The 22,356-nt window shown below is 42.4% G+C and overlaps 2 protein-coding genes across 2 annotated transcripts; one reads left to right on the forward strand and one right to left on the reverse strand.

Annotated features, from left to right (window-relative positions):
* The first annotated feature begins 3,570 nt into the window (after positions 1 to 3,570).
* On the forward strand, positions 3,571 to 10,672 carry LOC115110117 (cathepsin D-like). The gene is made up of 9 exons (XM_029635494.2): positions 3,571 to 3,940; positions 4,370 to 4,550; positions 4,867 to 4,990; positions 7,515 to 7,633; positions 7,859 to 8,058; positions 8,751 to 8,873; positions 9,157 to 9,301; positions 9,515 to 9,613; positions 9,825 to 10,672. Exons 1-9 carry the CDS (start codon positions 3,849 to 3,851, stop codon positions 9,984 to 9,986), a joined length of 1,245 nt encoding a protein of 414 aa, XP_029491354.2. The 5' UTR covers positions 3,571 to 3,848; the 3' UTR covers positions 9,987 to 10,672.
* A 3,963-nt stretch (positions 10,673 to 14,635) lies between these two features.
* Positions 14,636 to 21,171, reverse strand: LOC115110118 (mitochondrial dynamics protein MID51). Its single transcript, XM_029635495.2, has 5 exons — positions 21,080 to 21,171; positions 20,750 to 20,901; positions 20,332 to 20,512; positions 17,071 to 17,333; positions 14,636 to 16,872 (listed from the first exon to the last, which is right to left on the reverse strand). Exons 2-5 carry the CDS (start codon positions 20,894 to 20,896, stop codon positions 16,045 to 16,047), a joined length of 1,419 nt encoding a protein of 472 aa, XP_029491355.1. The 5' UTR covers positions 20,897 to 20,901; positions 21,080 to 21,171; the 3' UTR covers positions 14,636 to 16,044.
* Positions 21,172 to 22,356: the final 1,185 nt, after the last annotated feature.

Consider the following 22,356-nt stretch of genomic DNA (forward strand, 5'->3'; position numbering starts at 1 on the left):
GTGTGGATTTCATCCTATTTATTTTTTGGCTAAATTGAGTAGTTCCTGTAGAAGACGATTTTGTTCAAGAGTTTGTGCTCGTTCGTCATCAAACGTTTTTGCCATTTCTTTTAATTGTTCCGTTCTCAAGCGCAGTTCCTCGGCTAGCAGTATCCTTTTTTGGGGTCTCTACTGTGGTACTGGACCAATGTCAATCTCTGCTGGCGCCCATACTTCAGGGCTAAACTGGAGAGAACCATTACAAGGCCTGCGCCTGATGGTTTATTTTGGAGGATGTTTATCTAAATTTCTGCCGTTTTTTCGCTTATGGCATAGTTTGGGTTTGCATCGCTGCTTGAGGTCCTTATCTGAAAGATCAACCTGGTAAAAATGTTTGTTTGGAAATTTAACTTCCTTGTTAAATCAAATGAGACAAGGACACCCAATCAGTTAAGATTGGTTGGATATTATAAATTGTAACCAGTTGTTACAGATGTGAGAAAAAAGTGTAGATTCTATCACAAGAGGTAAAAACTGAAATCACATGGGATTACAGCAAAGGCGGTGCTTCCGTCACCCAAAGCGAGGGATTTCCACTGTAAACAAAGGAGAATGGCTTGTCTCTGTTTGTTATCTTAGCTTCTAATGCAGGGGTTCTTCAACTTTTTCAGCCTGGGACCCAAATTAGAAATGTTGTGTTTTCCTGGGACCCAAGCTTAGGAAAATGTGCAACTATATATAAATATCATTGCCCTTATGCCTTAAGCAAATGCAAAATAGACAAAAACAAATAACAATTAAATAAAATATTCAATTAAATAGCTATTCATGTTTATTTTCCCCCATTAAAAACACTCTTACATATCTGTCTAGGTTGGAACTGTTGCTGTTAAATACAATAAATAATTTTAATTCTGAACTGGAACAAACTGATTGAACACATCAGACAGATGTAGACCAGGTAATACACACACACAGTCCTAATGAGAGGTGTGTGGCTGGTTGAAGTTTTTAACGAGCTTATCTATTCTGGGCTCCGTTTTTGACAGTGCAACATTGAGGTCATACTCAGCAATGAGGTCGTTTCTGCACTTGTTCTTTAAGTATGTCAGAGTTGAGAACCCTGACTCGCATAGGTATGTGGTACCAAACTGGATCAGAACATCTACTGTTTCCCAGTCAGGCAGGAGGCCTCTTCCTGCTGTAGATGAGCAACCCAGAACTGTGTGAGTGTTTGCCTCAAAAAGCATCTTGCATCAATTAGTTTATTCCAGTTAAGAAAACAAATTATTAGTTGTATTTTAACAGCAACAGTTCCAACGTAGACTAGTTTTCAACAATAATTTCTACAGTAAGATGTACAGTAGGCATGATAATCTTTCATCTTCATCTGTACTGTTACTAAGGGTTGCACCATCAGTATGCTGCTACCAAATAAAACCTTCCATTCAGGAGGCTGTGTAACTTACAAGGCCACAGGACTGTTTGAAAGCGAAACTCACATCTACTACTATGAGAGTTAGTACTCCCTTATTTCTGCTTATCATCCATCGCCTGTTATAAAAGTACAACAATGCCTTGCTAGCTGACTTACTTTTCTACTGTCGAAGCACTGTTTCCTGAAGCATTCTGCCCTGTTCTGAAAAAAAAACTCCCTGGGTTTACCATCATGCTGTCTGTTTGGTCAGGACGTGTCGTTTGACTAATTTGTTGGTTTTGAGAGACTCATTACTAACGTTAAGCACTTCCCCGCACAAAACACATTGTGGACGCTCATCGTTATTTCTCAAAGTTTGTATGAAAGAGAAACTCATCCCTGTATTTGTGTTTCATGAGAATTCAGCTCAGACAGAACTTGTGGCTAGCATGAGTACATTTGATGATAGCGGTGAGTGATGGAGAGTGGGAATGACAGTGGCTGACAGGGCATCATCTGCTGCTGAACAACAGCGCGGCATCGTGTGTCGTGGAGTGATCTTCAAGAAAACTGCAGAAAAAACATCCGGTGAACCGCGAAGCACACAAGCATCTCCCTCTCCCACTCACGCAGCTGCCAAACTGAGCAGAGACCACTGTTAAGCAGAGAGCACACTGAACAGAGAGCACAGATGCACTTGGCCAAATTACTTGGCCTCATAAACTGAACAAGTTCCACAGACATGTGACTAATAGAAATGGAATAATGTGTCCCTGAACAAAAGGGGGTCAAAATCCAAGTAACAGTCAGTATCTGGTGTGGCCACCAGCTGCATTAAGTACTGTAGTGCATCTCCTCCTCATGGACTGCACCAGATTTGCCAGTTCTTGCTGTGAGATGTTACCCCACTCTTCCACCAAGGCACCCGCAAGTTCCCGGACATTTCTGGGGGGAATGGCTCTAGCCCTCACCTTCCGATCCAACAGGTCCCAGATGTGCTCAATGGGATTGAGATCCGGGCTCTTCGCTGGCCATAGCAGAACACTGACATTCCTGTCTTGCAGAACGAGCAGTATGGCTGGTGGCATTGTCATGTTGGAGGGTCATGTCAGGATGAGCCTGCAGGAAGGGTACCACATGAGGGAGGAGGATGTCTTCCCTGTCTTCCCTTGATAAATGTTTAATGTTTCTTAATGCCCAATTTGGATACCATAAAATATAAAATAAGTTGATACCTGATTTTCGTTTTGGTTTTCAGCTAGAAAAATTACAAAACTATTAATTTCCTCGTTTTGGCATTGCTGAGATGAAAGGAAATAGGAATTATCCATAAGCACAGGACCAAAGTACCTGTCTGACCTCATTCTACCCTCCTGCCCCACACACACCCTTCGCTCCTCCAGGTTCGTCTCCCTGCAGTAGGCTAAAAACTATGGGTGACGGTTTTCAGTTGCGCTACTCCACAGCTGTGGAACGCACTTCCAGACACTATTAGGGCTGCAGAATCTCTGTCCTCCTTTAAGGCACAGCTCAAGACCGTGCTGTTCAGAAAAGCTTTCAAGGACCTCTGCTAATTCTGTTCTCTGGATCTGGCGACACCTATAGCTTTGATTGTTGTTTGTGTTCTGTGTTTTGGATTTAAACAAATATATATATATATTCTTTACAAATTAAAAAATATATATTGTTATTATGTTAGTGGGAAAATGGACATCTTCAAAACCCAACCTTCAATTACCAGTTGTGACACACGGATGATCCAACCTCAGTTTTAGAGAGACTGATTTTATGACCAAAATTATCCTATTTACACTTTCTAGTACATGTTGACACTAGAATAACTTGTTACGACTCATATCGATGCCCATAAGGGTTTTTCAAAGAGATTCGTTGCTTTTTAAAGGCAGTCGCTCTTTAAGAGGGGTTCCTGCAGATGCAGTAACGCCCCGAATAGCGGGCCGCAATCAGATCATTCTCCATCTCTCGTGATCCTGCGACAGCGACTTGTCAATGTGCGCAGTAGGGTGTCTGATTTAAAATGACCCGTGCTATCCGCGATTCCCCACAATCGGTACCCAAGGTGGTGCACATTTTTTTTTTTTGCCCTAGAACTACACACCTGATTTAAATAATCACCAATATTTTATAATTTCAATCAACTGTGTAGTGTTAAAGAAAGAAAAAAGGTGCATTCTAGACGTCCAAATGATACCTGCTTGCAGTGACCAATTTAAAACGATGGACATTATTCAAGCCAGTTAAGACCGTCTAATGTAATGTGCTCTCTCCAATCAGGATTGGACCGAGTGAAGAAAAGCGAGTGTGTACGGAAACGACCGAAAGGCATACTGATATAACTGGGTTTAGTGCGTAGATTTGATAGTGCTCGGTCTTCTGTGGACGGACGGTTTGGCCAGCCAAGATTGTCTAAAGTGAAAGAAAAAACAACTGGATGACGAGTTATCAAAGACAGAATATGAAGTGTCTTAAAATATTGTCTATAACCGTCGCGCTGTTGATAGCGCACAGCGCTGCTATTATAAGGTAACATATTTTCGTCAGTTGCTTGGTTAACGCAAGTAATTATTCTTTCGCCATCCCGTGATGCGTATAGAATAGGCTATCTCTGGGGTAGTTTAATTTCCTGACGGTAGTCAATTATTATTGCCAATTTTACATGCATGTTTGTTTAGGCACATGTTGTTCGAATTTTGGTACACCCACAGAGCGTTTCCATAACGCTGGCATGTTCATGACATCTATCTCCTAAAGTTTGAATTGAAGTTAACATAGATTGTACATAATAACGAAGCAATTAAGTTGTAAAATAGAACCAAGCTGCTCGTAAATGTATGGGAACATCAGTATAAAACAGGAAGTACGTTAGAGCGCTCGAGTTCTGAATTATTTGTTAAACAAATTACGACCGAAACTAATGTATCTCTCTTCGTTATCATATCAATGATCCCTTAGAATTCCCCTCCACAAGACGCGCAGTATGCGCCGCCTAATGAACGACAATGGGATGAGTTTTGAACAACTCCAGGACATGGCCAAGACCGTTGGTGGTGCAGGAGCTGACACACCAACACCCTTACCAGCAACTACTCAGAGCCCGAAAGTGCCAGTTGAGAGACTCACTAACTTCATGGATGTAAGTGGATATTGTCACTAGGCCTCGTTTAACTCTAGCTTGTTCTAGGTTGACTGAAACAACAAGTAAAGCCAGGTTTCTCCAGGAGTTGGGTGTGCAGGCTTTTGTTCCAACCCTTACCCTTCATAACATGCCCAATCTGCTAATCATGGCCCAGATTGAAGGTTATGAGATGTGTGTGTGTAATTTATTTATTTGGTTTAATAAAGCTTGCACATTCAGTATCTCCCCAAGAGTTAGGAAAAGATAACTGTAGTATATAGACTTATGCCTATTTATCATATGAATGTGGTGTTTATGTCAAATCTCTCTACAGGCTCAGTACTATGGGGTGATCAGCATAGGCACACCACCCCAGGACTTTACTGTGCTGTTTGACACCGGCTCCTCCAACCTGTGGGTGCCCTCCATTCACTGCTCCTTCCTGGATGTTGCATGCTGTGAGTCAGTCTATTATTGCATTTGCTGCACTTCACCATAGCCACGGGAAGTAGGGGTGCAGGGAGTGCAAAAAAAAAAAAGATGCAACAATTTCTACGATTTTAGTTACAGTTCATATAAGGAAAGAAGTCAATTGAAATGAAATAATTTGGCTCAAATCTATGGATTTCACATCATTAGATATGGATAGATATGCATCTGTTGGTCACAGATACCTTAAAGGTAGGGGTGTTGATCAGAAAACCAGTCAGTATCTGGTATGACCACAATTTGCCTCGTGCAAACATCTCCTTCGCATCGAGTTGATCAGGTTATTGATTTTGGCACGTTGTCCCACTCTTCAATGAGTGTGCGAAGATGTTGGCGGGAACTGGAACACACTGTCATGCATGTCGATCCAGAACATCCCAAACATGCTCAAATGGGTGACATGTCTGAGTATGCAGGCCATGGAAGAACTGGGATATTTTCAACTTCCAGGAATTGTGAACAGATCCTTGTGACATGGGGCCGGGCATGATCATGCGGAAACATGAAGTGATGGCGGTGGATGAATGGCACGGCAATGGGCTTCAGGATCTCGTCACAGTATACTGTGCATTCAAACTGCCTTCGATAAAATGCAATTGTGTTCGCTGTCTGTAGCTTATGCCTGCCCAGACCATAACCTCACTGCCACCATGGGGCACTCTGTTCACAACGTTGACACCCGCAAACCACTCACCCACACAATGCCGAACACACTATCTGCCATCTGCCCGGTACAGTTGAAACTGGCATTCGTCTGTGAAGAGCACACTTCTCTAGCATGCCAGTGGCCATCGAAGGTGAACATTTGCCCACTGAAGTCGGTTACGACGCCGAACTGCAGTCAGGTCAAGACCCTTGTGAGGACGGCGAGCACACAACTCTTCCCAGAGACTGTTTCTGACAATTTGTGCACAAATTCTTTGTGAAAATTCCGTTTCATCAGTTGTCCGGGTGGCTGGTCTCAGACGGTCCCGCAGGAACTGGATGTGGAGGTCCTGGGCTGGAATGTTTACACGTGGTATGTGTTAAGCCGACTGGACGTACTGCCAAATTCTCTAAAAGGACGTTGGAGGCGGCTTATGGTAGAGAAATTAACATTCATTCCTGCAGTCAGTGTGCCAATTTGCACGCTCCCTCAACTTGACACAACTGCAGATTTTAGTGGCATTTATTGTCCCCAGCACACAAAGCTTCTTTATATGCCACACTTGTCAGGCGGATGGATTATCTTGGAGAAATGCTCACTAACAGGGATGTAAACAAATTTGTGCCCAAAATCAAACTTTTTGAGCGTATGGTATCTTTTTATTTCAGGTCATAAAACATGGGACCAACACTTTACATGTTGCATTTATATATTTGTTTAGTGTATATACAGTACAAGTCATCAGTTTGGACACCAACTCATTCCAGGATGTTTTATTTTGTATTATTTTCTACATTGTAGAAGACATCAACTATGAAATAACACATGGAATCATGTAGTAGCCAAAAAAGTGTTAAACATAAAAAAAAATATATTCTATTTGATGACAGCGTTGCACACTTGGCATTCTCTCAACCAGCTTAATGAGGTAGTCGCCTAAAATGCATTTCAATTAACAGGTGTGCCTTGTTAAAAGTACATTTGTGGAATTTCTTTCCTTCATGCATTTGAGTCAATCAGTTGTGTTGTGACAAGGTAGGGGTGGTATACAGAATATAGCCCTATTTGGTAAAAGATCAAGTCCATATTATGGCAAGAACAGCTAAAATAAGCAAAGAGAAATGACAGTCCATCATTACTTTAAGACATGAAGGTCGGTCAGTCCGTTTAAAAAAAATGTAGTCGCAAAAACCTTTGAGTGCTATGATGAAACTGGCTCTCATGAGGACTGGCACAGGAAAGGAAGACCCAGAGTGACCTCTGCTGCAGAGGATAAGTTCATTAGAGTTAACTGCACCTCAGATTGCAGCCCAAATAAATGCTAGGGTTGTGGGTTCGATTCCCACGGGGGACCAATATGAAAATGTAGCCATTCACTGTAAGTTCCTCTGCATAAGAGCATCTACTAACGTAAAAGGAATGAATAGATCATTTCAGTTTCCACAGAAACAAGTTGCATTTGCAAACTATTTCAAGAAACTGGAAAACCTATATCAAATGTGGAGAATTATCAGACTTGACAAATGCTAGTAAACACTGAAATACAATTATTTTGTTTTACAGTAGTGCACTGGGTCTTCACTTCCTGTATTAGCGGACAATATAGGTATTCGGTGCAGGCATTGTTTTGCACCCCCCCCTGTCGGCGTAGCACCCCCTGCCCCAAATTACTTCCCGTGGAGATGCACTTCACTCATAACATATGGTTATACTATCTGCTGAGTCTCCTATGGATGTCGATTTTTAAGGCCGCATAGGGACATGAGGGACATGTTTGTTTTGTATGAAAATGAGTGCCATTTATCCAACCTGAGACAGTTGTCAACTTTATGCACACCTCTGCTTAGGGCTCCACCATCGTTATAACTCCAAGAAGTCGAGCACGTACGTTCAGAATGGCACCAAATTCTCCATCCAGTATGGCAGAGGCAGCTTGTCTGGGTTCATCAGTGGGGACACTGTCTCTGTAAGTGGACTGTTTGTGTGTGTGCACACGTTGTTCATTTGCATTCCTCTCATTTAAGTGGACAAATCCACAGAATTTTACCATTGTCCATTTTAAGTGATGGAATGTGGAGCATAGTCTGCATACCATTTCTTACTGTGTATTGTCTGTAAACCTCACGGTTTGTGTTCATGAACAGTCTGCTTTGTACATCAGTTCCTGTTCTTCACTCCATCCCTATCTCAGTTGGCTGGCATGCAGGTCACTGGTCAACAGTTTGGTGAGGCCGTGAAGCAACCTGGCATCACGTTTGCAGTGGCCCGCTTTGACGGGGTGCTGGGCATGGGCTACCCTACCATATCTGTCGACAAGATAACCCCTGTGTTTGACACCGCCATGGCTGCCAAGCTGTTGCCTCAGAACATATTTTCCTTCTATATTAGCAGGTTGGTTTTAGGGATTGTTTTTCTCCTTTTTAATACATTCCTACTGAGGGCTGTAGGTTAATGTGTGGTTTGACTTGTGATTTTGTTTTTAAACCATTTCTTAAAAGCTGTGTTCACCGTTGGAGGTCAACTGAAAGGAGTTTATTTTTATTTGAACTGGGATATTTTTAGCTCCTGTTATCCTGAAATTCTTTAACCACACTTGCTCGGAAATAAGTGAAATAGTTCACCTAATTTCAGTTTGTGACAACAAGCACGTTATAGTGTAGAGAATCATTGTACCATCTACACCACTGAAATATATTTTCCATTTTACCAAAAATATTGTATTTGCTGTTTGAAGCTGTTGTACAAAACTGAAAGTAAAACAGCAAAAACAAAACTTAAGAATGGGAAGCATAGAAGTAGAACATATTCTGCTTAGACTTGCATTCAATGAGTGACAGATCTATAACACACATTTCTATGTGAATTTGGTTGGGTCACCCAAAAAGTTACATATTGCAGCTTTAAAATGTATTTATTTTTGTGGGTAAAGTCTATGAACTTAAATCACAGGTTAATTCATTTTCATAACTTGTACAACCTTATTCTTGTTGTCACTAGCTTCAATGGGGTTAAGGCAATACATTTACATATCTGATAGTAGATTGAACTGAACTTGTAACCCCTTTTGATATCCTGTTCCTCAGGGAGCCATTTGCTGCTGTAGGAGGAGAGCTGATGCTGGGAGGCACAGACCCACTGTACTACACTGGAGACCTGCACTATGTCAATGTCACACGCAAGGCCTATTGGCAGATTGAGATGAGCAGGTAAGCAATTTGGTTCTCATCTACACAGAGGCTCTTTTATAATATCTATACCAGAGGAGAACAACTGCCCCCTCATTGAAGCCATGAAGTTCAAAGAAAGTAGGATCCCCCATTTATAGTCAATGGAAAAATAACTTTCTCCGTGTAAATAAAGACAATTGTACCAATAATTGCTTCTATTACACCAGATGCATGTCCTTGAACCAATTTATTAAGAAATCGCACACCGATGTTATAAGGATAATTTAGTCTCGAGTGATCACAGCTAATTGGTGCTCTGCAGTGTGGAAGTGGGAAACCAGCTGACGTTGTGCAAGGCCGGTTGCCAGGCGATTGTTGATACGGGAACGTCCCTCATCACCGGGCCTGCGGAGGAGGTCCGGGCGCTGCAAAAAGCCATCGGAGCCTTGCCTCTACTGATGGGAGAGGTAGGTACAGGAGTCTGTAGACTAAATGTCTACCTGTTGTAGCATATAAGTACATTCTTTTAGTTATCCTGAATGGCCAACAAAAGATTTAAATCATGCAATCCTGCATCCTGCGTCATGCATGTATTGTAGTGACAGAAGTTACGTTTTGATTTGTGAAGTACACACAGGTATTTTTAACTTACTTTCACTCTATTTTGTTCTTCCTCTCAGTATTGGATTGACTGCAAGAAGGTTTCCTCTCTCCCCGTCATCACATTCAACCTGGGAGGGAAGATGTTTAACTTGACTGGAGACGACTATATCATAATGGTAAATTGCACCTCATGACCAGTGTTCAATGTGGCCTGCCTGCCTGCCAGTAGAACGTCTGTGAAATTTGACAACTTCAGTCATCACTTAAACGGTTAATCACAGTTCGCATGCATATAGGCATTTTAATACACCTCAAAATGTATTATTTAATTCTGTGGACATACCTGCTGTTGAGAATCATTCAACGGTTCTCCCCTATGTGCTGCAGGGGTCCCAGATGGGTCAGAAAATCTGTCTGTCAGGCTTCATGGCCATGAACATCCCCCCTCCGGCTGGACCGTTGTGGATCCTGGGAGATGTGTTCATTGGACGCTACTACAGCGTGTTTGATAGAGATGCAGACCGCGTGGGGTTCGCCCCTGCCAAGTAGAGGGGAGAAACCACAAACAACCCTGAGCCACTTGTGGAGATCTGAAAGGATTTGATGGGTATAAGCAATATAGTGGTCCTACCAAACCAAGGTGCAGCTAGTACCTATCAAATCCCCACAGATCATGCTGAATTATAGGAGGAAAAGCACACCACAAATGAACAAAACTCCCAAAAAGAAACTTGTCTTTGCCTATTTTGCTTCTTTTTGGGGGGAGAGGGGGCTGGCTACTTTTTTTTTAAGACTAAGTGTCACCATGTGAGTTTGGTGAATGATTAATAAATATTGCAGATCAAAACTGATGAGCTGCTGTATGCAGTTCAGCTTGGTGTTTTGTATGAAAACAAAGGAGATACAACAGTACCACTATCTGACAATGCAACCACTTGTTTTTGGAAAGCAGAAGACTGAATTCGTATCATTGTAGATTAAACTCGGTTTTTGTTAAATCAACCAGAATGTTTATGTTCAGGGAATTTGACCAGGGTACAGAAGTTATATCAAACTTTTTTTGTAAAACAATGTCTTGTACACTTGAACTCTTTTTGTATGTTGACCCCAAGACCATGACGCTTCCGTTATAGCCTAAATAAAATGGTCATGCACTACAGCATCTGATGATCCTAAAATTTATCAAAAAGATGTGACACTGAAAAGTATATTAAATAAAAATCTAGTCATTCTTGTCCAGGTTGAACTGGCATTTTGTTCCTTTTCAAAAGCTTATGGTAGTAGTTGTATGCTTCAGCAGACATCCTTTAAGAGTACGTGCCCTCAAAGGAGCTATACAAGTGTGTTCAGTACAGGGAAGGAAATTGACCTAACCAAACTTCTCAACCCCACCCGTTTCATGTTTAACTCCTACAGATTTAGGAATTGAACTTAATGATTTTATGCACTGGGTGACTGGGCTAGTAGACTAGATTGACTAGCCAGTTTTAAAATCTATGCCATGTGATCTTTGACTAGACAAGATATTACAACTGACTAGTTGACCACTTTTTCTACTAGCTAGGACTGAAAAGTACTAGCCTCCGTCTAGTTTAATTTTCATCTCTTCCGGCTGCCAGCTACCTGTTGCTGTTGTATCCTACCCAAATATGATTTTCCCTGCAAGCCTCGTGTTTTGAAATGACCAATATTTATTTACACAAAAACAACCAAACATCTGCCGCAACATTTATTTTTCGGCGTATACAAAGTGCTGTGTACCATTCAGTTCCATAGCTAAAATTAAATCAAACCGTCAACAAAAAAACTAAACAGACATTACATGCAAGCATATCGTCGCTAGGCTGAAATCCACAAGGTAGATGTTTGTGGTTCATAACAGTTGTAGCAAACTTTGTGGCAAAATGACCCCAACAGCACAGACGTGTTTGTAGTTTAAGTCAGGTCTACAGAGAGCACACAAACATCCTTTATAATTAGCCCCATCACGGATTGAGACGTTAATATCAGTACTCCCAGAATTAAGCACTTCAGAACACTACGTGTTGTGGTGGTAGCATTGCAAGCATACTCTGCTTTTTTGATTACAAACATATAATCCTAAACTATCTCCATAACATGTCGAAGATTTTCTTGAAAAATGCTCTACTGTACCACGCACACCTTCCACTCCTACCAGGATAAACACTACATATGTGAGACAATGGTGTTCATTGGGAAGATATATATTTTTCAATCACAGATGAGCAAATTGCTGATTTATTTTATATTTAACTAGGCGAGTCAGTAAAGAAAACCAATCTTATTTACAGTGACAACCTACGCTGCGCCAATTGTGCACTGCCCTATGGGACTCCCAATCACAGTTGGTTGTGAAACAGCCTGGAATTGAACCAGGGTGTCTGTCGTGGTGCCTTGCACCACTCGGGAGCCCACTCTCGAAGAAGGCTTGTGATTGGACATCTGGGCATGGGATGGTTATAGCTGCTACCTGACCTGGTTTAAATCCCCGTCTGTCTGCTGGACATCAACACCAGATTAACCCTGGCTGTCTTTCAATGTGGGTTGATCTTATATGTCAATGGGATTGACCAGCCCCCTTAAATGCACACAGTGAGCACCAAAATGAATACCTACCCGTGTCTAAGTGTAAAGTTAATGGAACTACCATAAATAAAGGAAATGTCTCTAAACTGAACATACCTTTGCTCCAATATCCACAAACATACCACAGAAGACAATATGCACCCGTAGTCTTTTTTTCACATTATGTAAAAATGAAAAGCTGAAATGTGTCAACAAGCCTAAATAATTTCATGAGTAAAATGTTTTGTTTTTTTACAAGTCACATAAGTTGCATGGACTCACTGTGCACAATAATAGTGTTTAACATGCTTTTTGAACTACCTCTTCTCTGTAATCCACACACACTTCTCTGTAAGGTTCCTCAGTCGAACAGGGAATTTCAAATACAGATTCAACCAAAGACCAGGGAGTTTTTCCAATGACTCGCAAAGAAAGGCACCTATTGGTAGATGGGTACATTTAAAAAAAGAAAAAGAAAAGCAGACATTGAAAATCCCTTTGAGCATGGTGAAGTTATTATTTACACCATTGATACACCATCCAAAGTGTATTTAAAACAGTTAAGAGGCTGCGATAGGAGAAAACTGAGGATGGATCAACAACACTGTAACCTTACTGACAGAAGGAAAAGAAAGCTTGTACAGAATACAAACATTCCAAAACATGCATCCTGTTTGCAATAATGCACCAAAGCAAAACCGCAAAAAATTTGGCAAAGAATTCAACTTTATGTCCTGAATACACAGCGTAATATTTGGGGCAAATTCAACAACCCATTGCCAAGTACCACTCTTCATATCTTCAAGCATAGTGGTGGCTGCATCATGTTATGGGTCTGCTTGTCATCGGCAAGAACTAGGGAGTTTTTTTTAGGATAAAAAAGAAACAGAATAGAGCTAAGCACAGGCAAAATCCTAGAGGAAATCCTGGTTCAGCCTGCTTTCCATAAGACGGTCAAATTCAGCTTTCAGCAGAACAATAACCTAAAAAAACAAGGCGAAATGTATACTGGTGGTGCTTACCAAGACAACATTGAATGTTCCTGAGTGGCCTAGACACAGTCGACTTAAAACTGTCTTGGAAAATCTATGGCAAGACTTGAAAATGGCTGTCTAGCAATGATTAACAACCAACTTGACAGAGTTTGAAGAATTTAAAAAAATGTGCAGATAATGTGCAATCCTGGTTTGCAAAGCTCTTAGAGACTTAACTAGAAAGACAAACGCTGTAATCGCTGCCAAAAGTGATTAACATATATTGACTAAGGGGTGTGAAGACTTATGTCAATGACATATTTGCACTACTGTTCCACTGGAGGTCATAAGGTGAATGCACCAATTTGTAAGTCGCTCTGGATAAGAGCGTCTGCTAAATGACTTAAATGTAAAATGTAAATGTAATATTTCTGTCATATGTCAGCTTGGCGGCAGGTAGCCTAGTGGTTAGAGCGGTGAGCCAGTAACCGAAAGATTGCTTTATCAAATCTCCAAGCTGACAAGGTAAAAATCTGTCATTCTGCCCCTGAACAAGGAAGTTAGCCCACTGCTCCCCGGTAGGCTGTCATTGTAAATAAGAACTTGTCCTTAACTGACTTGCCTAGTTAAATAAAATATATTTTCTTAAACATGTCTTCACTTTGGGGTATTATCTGTAGATGGGTGAGAAAAATATATTTCATCGATTCTAAATTGAGGCTGTAACACAAAATGTGGAAGAAGTCAATGAGTATGAATGTTTTCTGAAGACAATATATCATGACTGAGCAACAGTTACCTTATACCAGTAGGGGCCGCTGAAGCAAGACCAAACCTGAAAGACAAACTGACAAATACTGTATTTGCAACTGGAAACATATTTTTTCCACAGCAACTGACAGAGGTGCTCTGTCTTTGATAAATTTGCTCTCAGCTTAACATCCAAACTATCGCAAAATGTCATTTGAAAAAAAGCACACCAACCATTTTGTGTTATGAGTGGGAGGAAGTCATGCCAGATTTGTTTCATACAAATGTATGCAACAACCAGTTAACCAACAAAGACCTATGAATGAACATATAGGTGAAGTATTTTATCTTAACGTCACAAGACATATTTGACGTCATAAACAGACAGTACAGAGGTGTATAACAATAACCCAACGTATGATTAACTTTCTACATTGGTGTTCTTATTCATGCAAACGGCACACATTCCTAACATAAAAGTATATATTCTTATTTCTCAACGTTCTTTCATTCAACAACTTTGTGGGAGGAGTCCTAGAAAACACAAATCATCCGCAACTTAAATACCATGAAGATAGGAACCTATATGATTTATACATTAGGCTTTATAGTGGGCGTTTCCACCACTGGAGGCTGCTGATGGGAGGATGCCTCATAATAACATCTGGAATGGAGTATGTTGGCTGGAATGCAGTTAATGGATTCAAACACATGAACGTGTTTGACACCACTCCATTCCGGCCATTATTAGGAGGCGTCCTCCCCTCAGCAGCCTCCACCTTTGCAAAGTTTGCTACAATTTCAGAACTATATCTTGAACCAAATTCAAAAACTCACTTCAAGAAATCTAGAAAAATATTATTATTTTTTTACTCAAGAATGTCAAGATTTCAGTCGTACCACAATAATTTATTTGCTTTTGCGGCGGCTCACATGGTAAACATTACATTCTATCCATTTACACAGTTAGAGCGGTAGAGTAGGCTAAGTGTAGCCTGGTCCCATACTGTATGCACTGTAAGCAACTCTTCTAACCTTCCCATGCCAAACACGACACCGAGAAGAGTTGGCTACAGCACAAACTGTACGATACCAGGCTACAGTACTATAAGTACCCTGCAGTAGAAGAACAACCCCCTGTCATGTTTCACTGGTCTTATTTCCTAGTGGACCACAATAGTGCTTAAGACCATTTACCTTGTTAGGGGCGACAGTATTGACGCTGTCACCAAACTATCCATCCATCTGAACTGGCATCTCATGGCAGAGTGTAAGAAGCACCCTGTCTCCAAGTCTCAGCTTAATAGTAAGCTAGAAATGTCGAGAACAATAATGCTTGAGCCGATTATGGAGGCTTGTTCTGAGAGATCTTTTTCATGCCTCTGTTCAGACATGATATTAACTAGCATTAAACTAATGTTACCCATCATAATATGTGTTTGAAAGACCTGCAATCTGAGGATGGAGCCACCAAAATAGCTTTCAAATAAACCCCAATTTCCATTCCCACAAATTATAATGAATATATATATACCCCCCCCCCCTCGACACGATTCAATCCAAACTGGCTACATAATATTAGCCAATGAAATCCCCAATTCAACAAACAGAGTCCTAACCCAAGGGGTATACTACAAAACAGTTTCAACTTTGATAAACAAACAGAAATAACTTATTTTTGGGGTTCATTAAGCTAAACTTGTGTTTTTGGTTAAGTCAATTAGACCAAGCCCATTTGAAGTTATTTCAGGATATCTAGGCAAGTTAGTTGGCAAACTCCTTGATCATGCTTTTAAAGTATACCCCTCTGAACAGTACTACTTAGAAACGGCTTACGTGCAGCATAGGGACCATATGAAGAGACTGGTTTCATCATCTGAGGTTTAACTGGTATTTGTCATATACCAGTTACTTGTCAACTGGTATGATGTCATAAGGTGAAAGCACCAATTTGTAAGTCGCTCTGGATAAGAGCGTCTGCTAAATGACTTAAATGTAAAAAATGTAAATTTGGATGATCCTGTATTCATTGTTAAACCCCCATACTAAAGTGGTTGATTTTGCATTTCTACTTTATCAAACACAATTACACAAATAAAAAGTACAAGAGAAACATATTGATCGATGAAACCGGGACTCCAGAGACGCGATGTTGAATCAATCACACAGCGACATGGTCACAGGGGACATGGTCCATATCTGAAGCGCATATGAATTACATATCCTATCCTCTTCTGCAGTATGGAATCTTAGAATTTTATACCATCTGTCCTAAACCCTCGAACCCATGACCAGACTTAGTCAGACTGAGGAGTCCTTAGGAGTGCCTCTGGGTCAGAGAGGGAACAGTAGAGGGTGTATCCTAGCTCATCCACCTCCACTGGCGTCAGCTCACAGAACAGGTTGACTTTGGGGACAAGGGCGCAGGGGAGCCTCCCAGCCTCTAGGTGTCCCACTAGAGAGCGGAGCAACTGCAGGAAGCGGTCAGCCAGCGCCTCCTGGGTCCAGTCGCCCTCCTTCTCGCTCAATAGCAGTATGGTGTTGGTCAGCTGACTGGCCGACAGGCGCGCTAGGGCCGGGTTTAGCTTGCACACGGCTTTAGTCACCTTGAGGCAGGCACAGCGGCAGCCCCCGTCCTCTTGGTCCAGAGCCCGCAGGCGCGCAGTCTCCGCCACGCGGAAGCTCTGCCGCCACAGGTTTTCATGGCGCTCCGCAGCCAGCCTGTGTGGCTTGGCGATGAGCGAGGCGCCGTCGTCCATCACCAGCAGAGGCAGGAAGTCCACGAAAAGAAGGCGGTCTGTCTCGTACTGGACCTCCAGGGTGAGCGTCTCCGAGGGAACCACCGGCCGGATCACGTAGTCCAGAACACTGCCGATGGCCGGCCAGTTGATGGAGCCCGCCACCAGCTTCTCGAACACCTCCAGGACAGACTTGGGGGAGAGGTAGCCACCTACCATGCAGCGGTCCCAGTAGCTGCTGCCTCGGGGGAAGTATTCCAGGTTCTCCCTGCGAATCAGCCAGAAGCCCGGAACGTTCATGATGGTGTCCTCCCCGGGGACTGACGACCACAGGTTCTTCTCCAAGGTCAGAGGGACCATGAGCTGAGCGTGATCCGCTGTCACCACCTGAGAAAGAGTGGGAGAGAGTCAGAGAGCACATGGTGTTACTCTTGTAAAACCATTAACATTTCAAACCCAGAGACAGGCACCGAGGTAAAAAGCATTGTTTGTGGTCACAACACTCCTAAGCCAATGGCTTGTGAAGTGATATCTTTACCCTTTCCCCCAGAAGGATCAAGTTTACTACTTCTACCCTCTTATTACCTGCAGGTCGTCGTAGAGGCTGCCGCTGAGGTACATCTCTCGGAGAGGCATGTCGGGCAGCTTGGCGTGCAGGAAGATCCTCAGCTCTGCGCAGATGTCCAGGGCAGCCCGGCGGGCTGTGGCCTGCTCCTCAGCGGGGATGGCCACACGCTCCTGGTAGTACTCCCACAGTTTCTCCTGCAAGGAGAGGCGCATCCTGGCCCGGAAGAGGTCGGTCTCCCCTGCAGCGCTACGTCCCCGCCCCGCCGCCCTCCGCATGCAGTCTGAGTTGGATACAGCCACGACAGGCAGAGGTTAGGAATGTGCAGGTATGGGTTATCGCATATAACCCATGTGGGCTGGGCATTCTGATGATACAAGACACTTTAATAATGAAGTAAATCAAATATGTTGAAAGGGCATGGGAGGTAAATAAGAACAAAAGTAAGGCTATTGGGTGACGACAGGAAATCCAACCCAACTAATGGGAACACGTACCACGAGAGGGGCTGCTTTACAGACTATCCTCTCCTACAGAGAGTAACCTACTACTAAAGCCAGAAGTACACCACACAATTTTTTTGTTTGTTGTTGAGATCAGACATGTTTCGTTTTTGTTTTTCACGAGACAGCGTGGTATGGAGAATCCTCACGACCAAGTGAAGAACCTTGTAGTGTGTGACCCCCAGCCTCCCGGTTTGTGCCACATCGTTTAGCTTGAGCACTAATACACGTTGGGAAGACAAAGAAACGACACGAAAGACGGTCGTTAAATGAGAGAGCCTCAGCAAAGTTACAATTTTGAAAGTTGTGTAGTGTACACCCGGCATAAGAGAACCACCCAAAATACCACAGACTGAGGTATTTTTAACTTTATAACACATATCTAATGGAGCTCAATAGAAACTAGCCGTTTGAGTCTATTTAGTGGGGTTTCTACTAACAAAACTATAGGGTCGTTCCATTCAATTTCAATAGCTTTGACCGCACCCCTTGTGATTTGAACAAAACTTTCCATACATGTATGCCCATGGTAGAAGTGGTCGGAAAATAACTTGCCAAAACATTCAGGAGATAGAGGTGGCCAAATTGTGATCTATGACGCATACCATGAGACAGACACTGAATGTCTCGCTCTCTTGAAAAGATCAAATGGCTCAGTTTGATATCATTTAATGGCTTACTAACAGGATTGTCAAACTATTTGGTCATTCCTTTAAAACAACAAAAAGAATGGTTTATGTTGAGACCGCCATCAGTTGAGACACAGCAAGCACTTAAATAGAGACTAGGTGTAACTAAAATGGGAATAACATTGACATTTCAATTGGTTGGAGGTCCACACAGAAAATGGGAATATCAGTTGTTTTAAATTACAAATGTCAATCTTCCATACGAATCCTATTAAAATCATAAATATAGATCAAATCAAATGTTGTTTGTCACGTGCGGACGAATACAACAGGTGTACACCAGACCTTACAGTGAAATGCTTACTTACAAGCCTTTAAACCAACAATGCTTTAAGAAGTTAAGAAAAAAACGTGTTATGTAAAACATGTAAAATAAAAGTAACAAATATATACAGGGGGTACCGGTAGAGTCAATGTGCGGGGGCACAGGTTAGTCGAGGTAATATGTACATGTAAGTAGAGTTAAGGTGACTATGCATAGATAATAAATAGAGTAGCAGCAGTGTAAGATGGGTCTGGGTAGCCCTTTGATTAGCTGTTCAGGAGTCTTATGGCTTGGTGATAGAAGCTGTTAAGAAGCCTTCTGGACCTAGACTTGGCGCTCCTAGTCTATGACTAGGGTGGCTGGAGTCTGACCGTTTTTAGGGCCTTCCTCTGACACCGCCTTGTATAGATGTCCTGGATGGCAGGAAGCTTGGCCCCAGTGATGTACTGGGCCGTACACACTACCCTCTGTAGTGCCTTGTAGAGGCCGCGCAGTTGCCAAACCAGGCAGTGCTGCAACCAGTCAGAATACTCGATGGTGCAGCTGTAGAACATTTTGAGGATCTGAGGACCCAAAACCTAATCTTTTCAGTCTCCCGAGGGGGAATAGGTTTTGTCGTGCCCTCTTCATGACTATCTTAGTATGTTTAGACCATGATAGTTTGCTGGTGATGTGGACAAGACATTTCCATTTAAAATGACATTTGATGGTGGGTAGACCGGCAGCCATCTTCATGGTAGTAATTGGAATGTAAGATGTCAATTCAATTACTTTCAATGGTGTAACAGCTAAATTGCAGTTGTCTGAAGGGATAGGTCCATTCTATGAATTACTTCTATGATTAAAATGACACCCACCTGGTTTTCAAGAGTATACTGTGTCTCAACCGATGGCAGGCACAACATACACCTCAGATGATATATATTAGGGTCTAAGCGTCAACATAGATTTAGTTTAATTTTTGCCAGAGTTTACATGTTTTTAGATAATTGAAATTAAACATTACAAGTATTTGTCCTACAATTTATAATAGTTTGGCAACCCTGGTTTCAAGCTTTTAAACTATATCAAACTTAACCGTTCATCTTTTCAAGTGATGAATACATGGACGTTTCGTGGTATGCGGGGATATGCAAAATGGGTCTACTTTGAGCCCCTCCATCTCCTGATTGTGTTGGCATTCAGGTCCAAAAAGTAGTTCTGATCACTTAAACCATGGGCAAATATGTATGGAAAGTTTTGTTTAAATCAAAAGATGTGCGGTCAAAATCTGGTTGATATCAAATGGAACGACCCTATAGCTTCCTACAACAAGCACAGAGTCAGTAGCATCACCCACAATACAGGAAGTACAGCCATCCTGACATCAGCCATCCTGTCATCAATAGACACAGCCAAGGATTAGAAAACACTGCACAGAGATGAGGTCAAACCATCTGAAACACACTACTACCCCACTGTGACCCCCTGCTACATCAATCCCAAGTGTTACTGTTCAGACCTCGCTCTGAACAGAATTAGGCAATGCGTGTGAGTGTGAGCAAGTGAGAGTGTAACAGGCGTCCCTATAGCTTCCACGCTCACCAGTCCTTACCGGTACTTGATCTCGCATCCTCTGCCCTGCCAACACACGTAATCGTCCTGCTTGACAACTAACTAACCAGTCGCACCACCGAAAAAGTACCAATTTGGCAGTGCCATTGGCAACGTTTCACGCTGTAGGGTGAGCTAACGGCACGATTGTAACTCTGCTAAATGAGCAATGTTGATAGTTGTAATGCGAAACATTGTGTGTGACACCCTAAATATATTAGTGTACCATACCTGGTTCAAAGGAGTTGGAGGAGGTGGGTAGAGTCTGCAGTGACCTGCTCACTGTTGACCTCATGTCATGGTTAAGTACCCGTGGTGACGAGCCCATCCAGCTTGGTTCTTCCCAACTCCTTTTCCCTGATGGTTCCATCTTAGTAGGGCTGGTCGGAGCACTTATGGCACGGTCATACATCTGAAAGGAGATGGAATTGAAAAGCATATTTGTCCAGTAGAGTATTTCATGAAATGGACAGGTCTTCCACTCGTGGTTAAAAACAGTAAAATTACTGATGTAGAGATCAGATGCCAAACAGTGAGAGGTGATCACATTTAGCCTACAACTGAACTGGCACAACGGACAAAGAATGTACATAATAACATTTACAAGAATAGAATTGCAATGATCTAACTGAAAGAATGTCCCACTTACTCTTTTGACTGCTAGTGTTGCAATGCCAAGCATGGCAGCTCCTCCGACCCCAAGCACAAGCTTGGCATTAGAGAGCAAAAAGTCAACGGCCGTGCCCATGCCGTTGTCATCCTTCTTCCCTTTACGGTCACCGTTCACTCCCGCCATTCCGTCTTTGTGAATGTAGCGTTAGAAAGGGAAAATGATGAGAGAAGAACAAAGTACTGATTCAGACGTAAAGAGTCCTGCGTTCTATTACCATAACTCAAGGACCGTTTATTATTCATATATGTATTATTCATTTATGAGAGCAAAAGGATAGTTGGTCAGTTAAATAGCTGAATAGTTTACCTGTTAATGGTCTGCCACAAGCACGCCTTGCTCAAGGTGGTGTTGGATGGTTGAGCCTCACCTACATCAGCCCCCCAAGTCTACTGTTGAGGAAGAACTGGCCCCTCTTCAGTGCGGCCTCCTTGTCACTCGGCACGGTCAGAGCCTGGCAGCGGCGGAACTCGCCGGCCACGGCGCGCCGGTAGTAGTTGCGGTCTGTGTACTGAAGGTGGCACCCTGCACGGAGCAGTGCTCGGTACAGCTCCAGCACCGCACTACGAGACCAGCCGCCCATTAGGGATGCACATGGAGATGGGAGGACTCCTGTGAGGAGAGATAGGACATGTATTTATTTCAATAGAATAGGTAATCATTACGCTAAGGGTAGTATTAGCGTAGATTTTCAAACACTGGCACCTAGGCATCTGCCACTGGTGAAGTGGAAGGACAACATGGATCAAGTTAGGCTATACTAATCCTGAACAGTAACTAAACTACTTGATACGATTGGGCATATTTAGCTCGATGACCTTTGTGGATGACGAGATAAGAGATGAGACTGGTCATTTGTTGCAGATGTAATTTGTGTAACGTCCCAACAGGAATCTGTTCCAAAAATAACAAGGTTGCCAACAAACAACGCATACAAAGTTGTACAGCGGCAGAATATGATACCGGGTAGGGCGTGGGCAATTTAGTTACGTTTTTCACTCACGTTTATAAAATTTTTAAAAAAAGTCTATCCTCGCTCTGGTAGCCTATGAACAAACATTAAGAATAAGCTACGTGGTGAGTTGATGCCTATTCGGCAGCTAGTTAGCTTGGTGAATTGATCATGCTACTTTGTATGCGTTGTTTGTTGGCATCCTTGTACTTTACGAAGTTTCTGGAACAGGTTCATGTTAGAACCTTCCACAAATGACACCCACCCAGCAGCAAGTCAAGTTAATTTGCGAACTATCTAACATTAGCTATGGTATTCCGGTCTAGTCTGCATGCAGCCTAGCCGTGTCAGACCAGAGCAACACATAAGATACACCAAAGATACTGAAATAGCTAAACTAACCACTTTCATCTGACATTAGCACTCGTCCAGCAGAACACCCCTTAGCAATTTAGCTACCAAACGTTAACTGGTTTCCCGTGTAGACTATACGATAAGTGAGCTAACAATTAGCTATACTAGAATGGCAAAACTTGTACCAATCGTATTGTTCCCTTTGATTGGCTAATAGTATTTTTTTTTTTAAATCACTTAATTCTAGCCTAGCTAGTGAGCTAACGTTAATTTGCTTTTT

Source organism: Oncorhynchus nerka, linkage group LG26, assembly GCF_034236695.1.
Source record: "Oncorhynchus nerka isolate Pitt River linkage group LG26, Oner_Uvic_2.0, whole genome shotgun sequence".
Taxonomy (NCBI): Eukaryota; Metazoa; Chordata; class Actinopteri; order Salmoniformes; family Salmonidae; genus Oncorhynchus; species Oncorhynchus nerka.

Bases quoted from the DNA above. Each gene is read 5' to 3' on its own strand.
- LOC115110117 (XM_029635494.2), top strand. From the start codon at position 3,849: ATGACGAGTTATCAAAGACAGAATATGAAGTGTCTTAAAATATTGTCT. The intron at 4,551-4,866 runs GTAAGTGGATAT...ATCTCTCTACAG, and splicing joins GACTCACTAACTTCATGGAT to GCTCAGTACTATGGGGTGAT. The intron at 8,874-9,156 runs GTAAGCAATTTG...GGTGCTCTGCAG, and splicing joins TGGCAGATTGAGATGAGCAG to TGTGGAAGTGGGAAACCAGC.
- LOC115110118 (XM_029635495.2), bottom strand. From the start codon at position 20,896: ATGGCGGGAGTGAACGGTGACCGTAAAGGGAAGAAGGATGACAACGGC. The intron at 20,513-20,749 runs GTAAGTGGGACA...ATCTCCTTTCAG, and splicing joins CAACACTAGCAGTCAAAAGA to ATGTATGACCGTGCCATAAG. The intron at 17,334-20,331 runs GTATGGTACACT...TATCCAACTCAG, and splicing joins CTCCAACTCCTTTGAACCAG to ACTGCATGCGGAGGGCGGCG.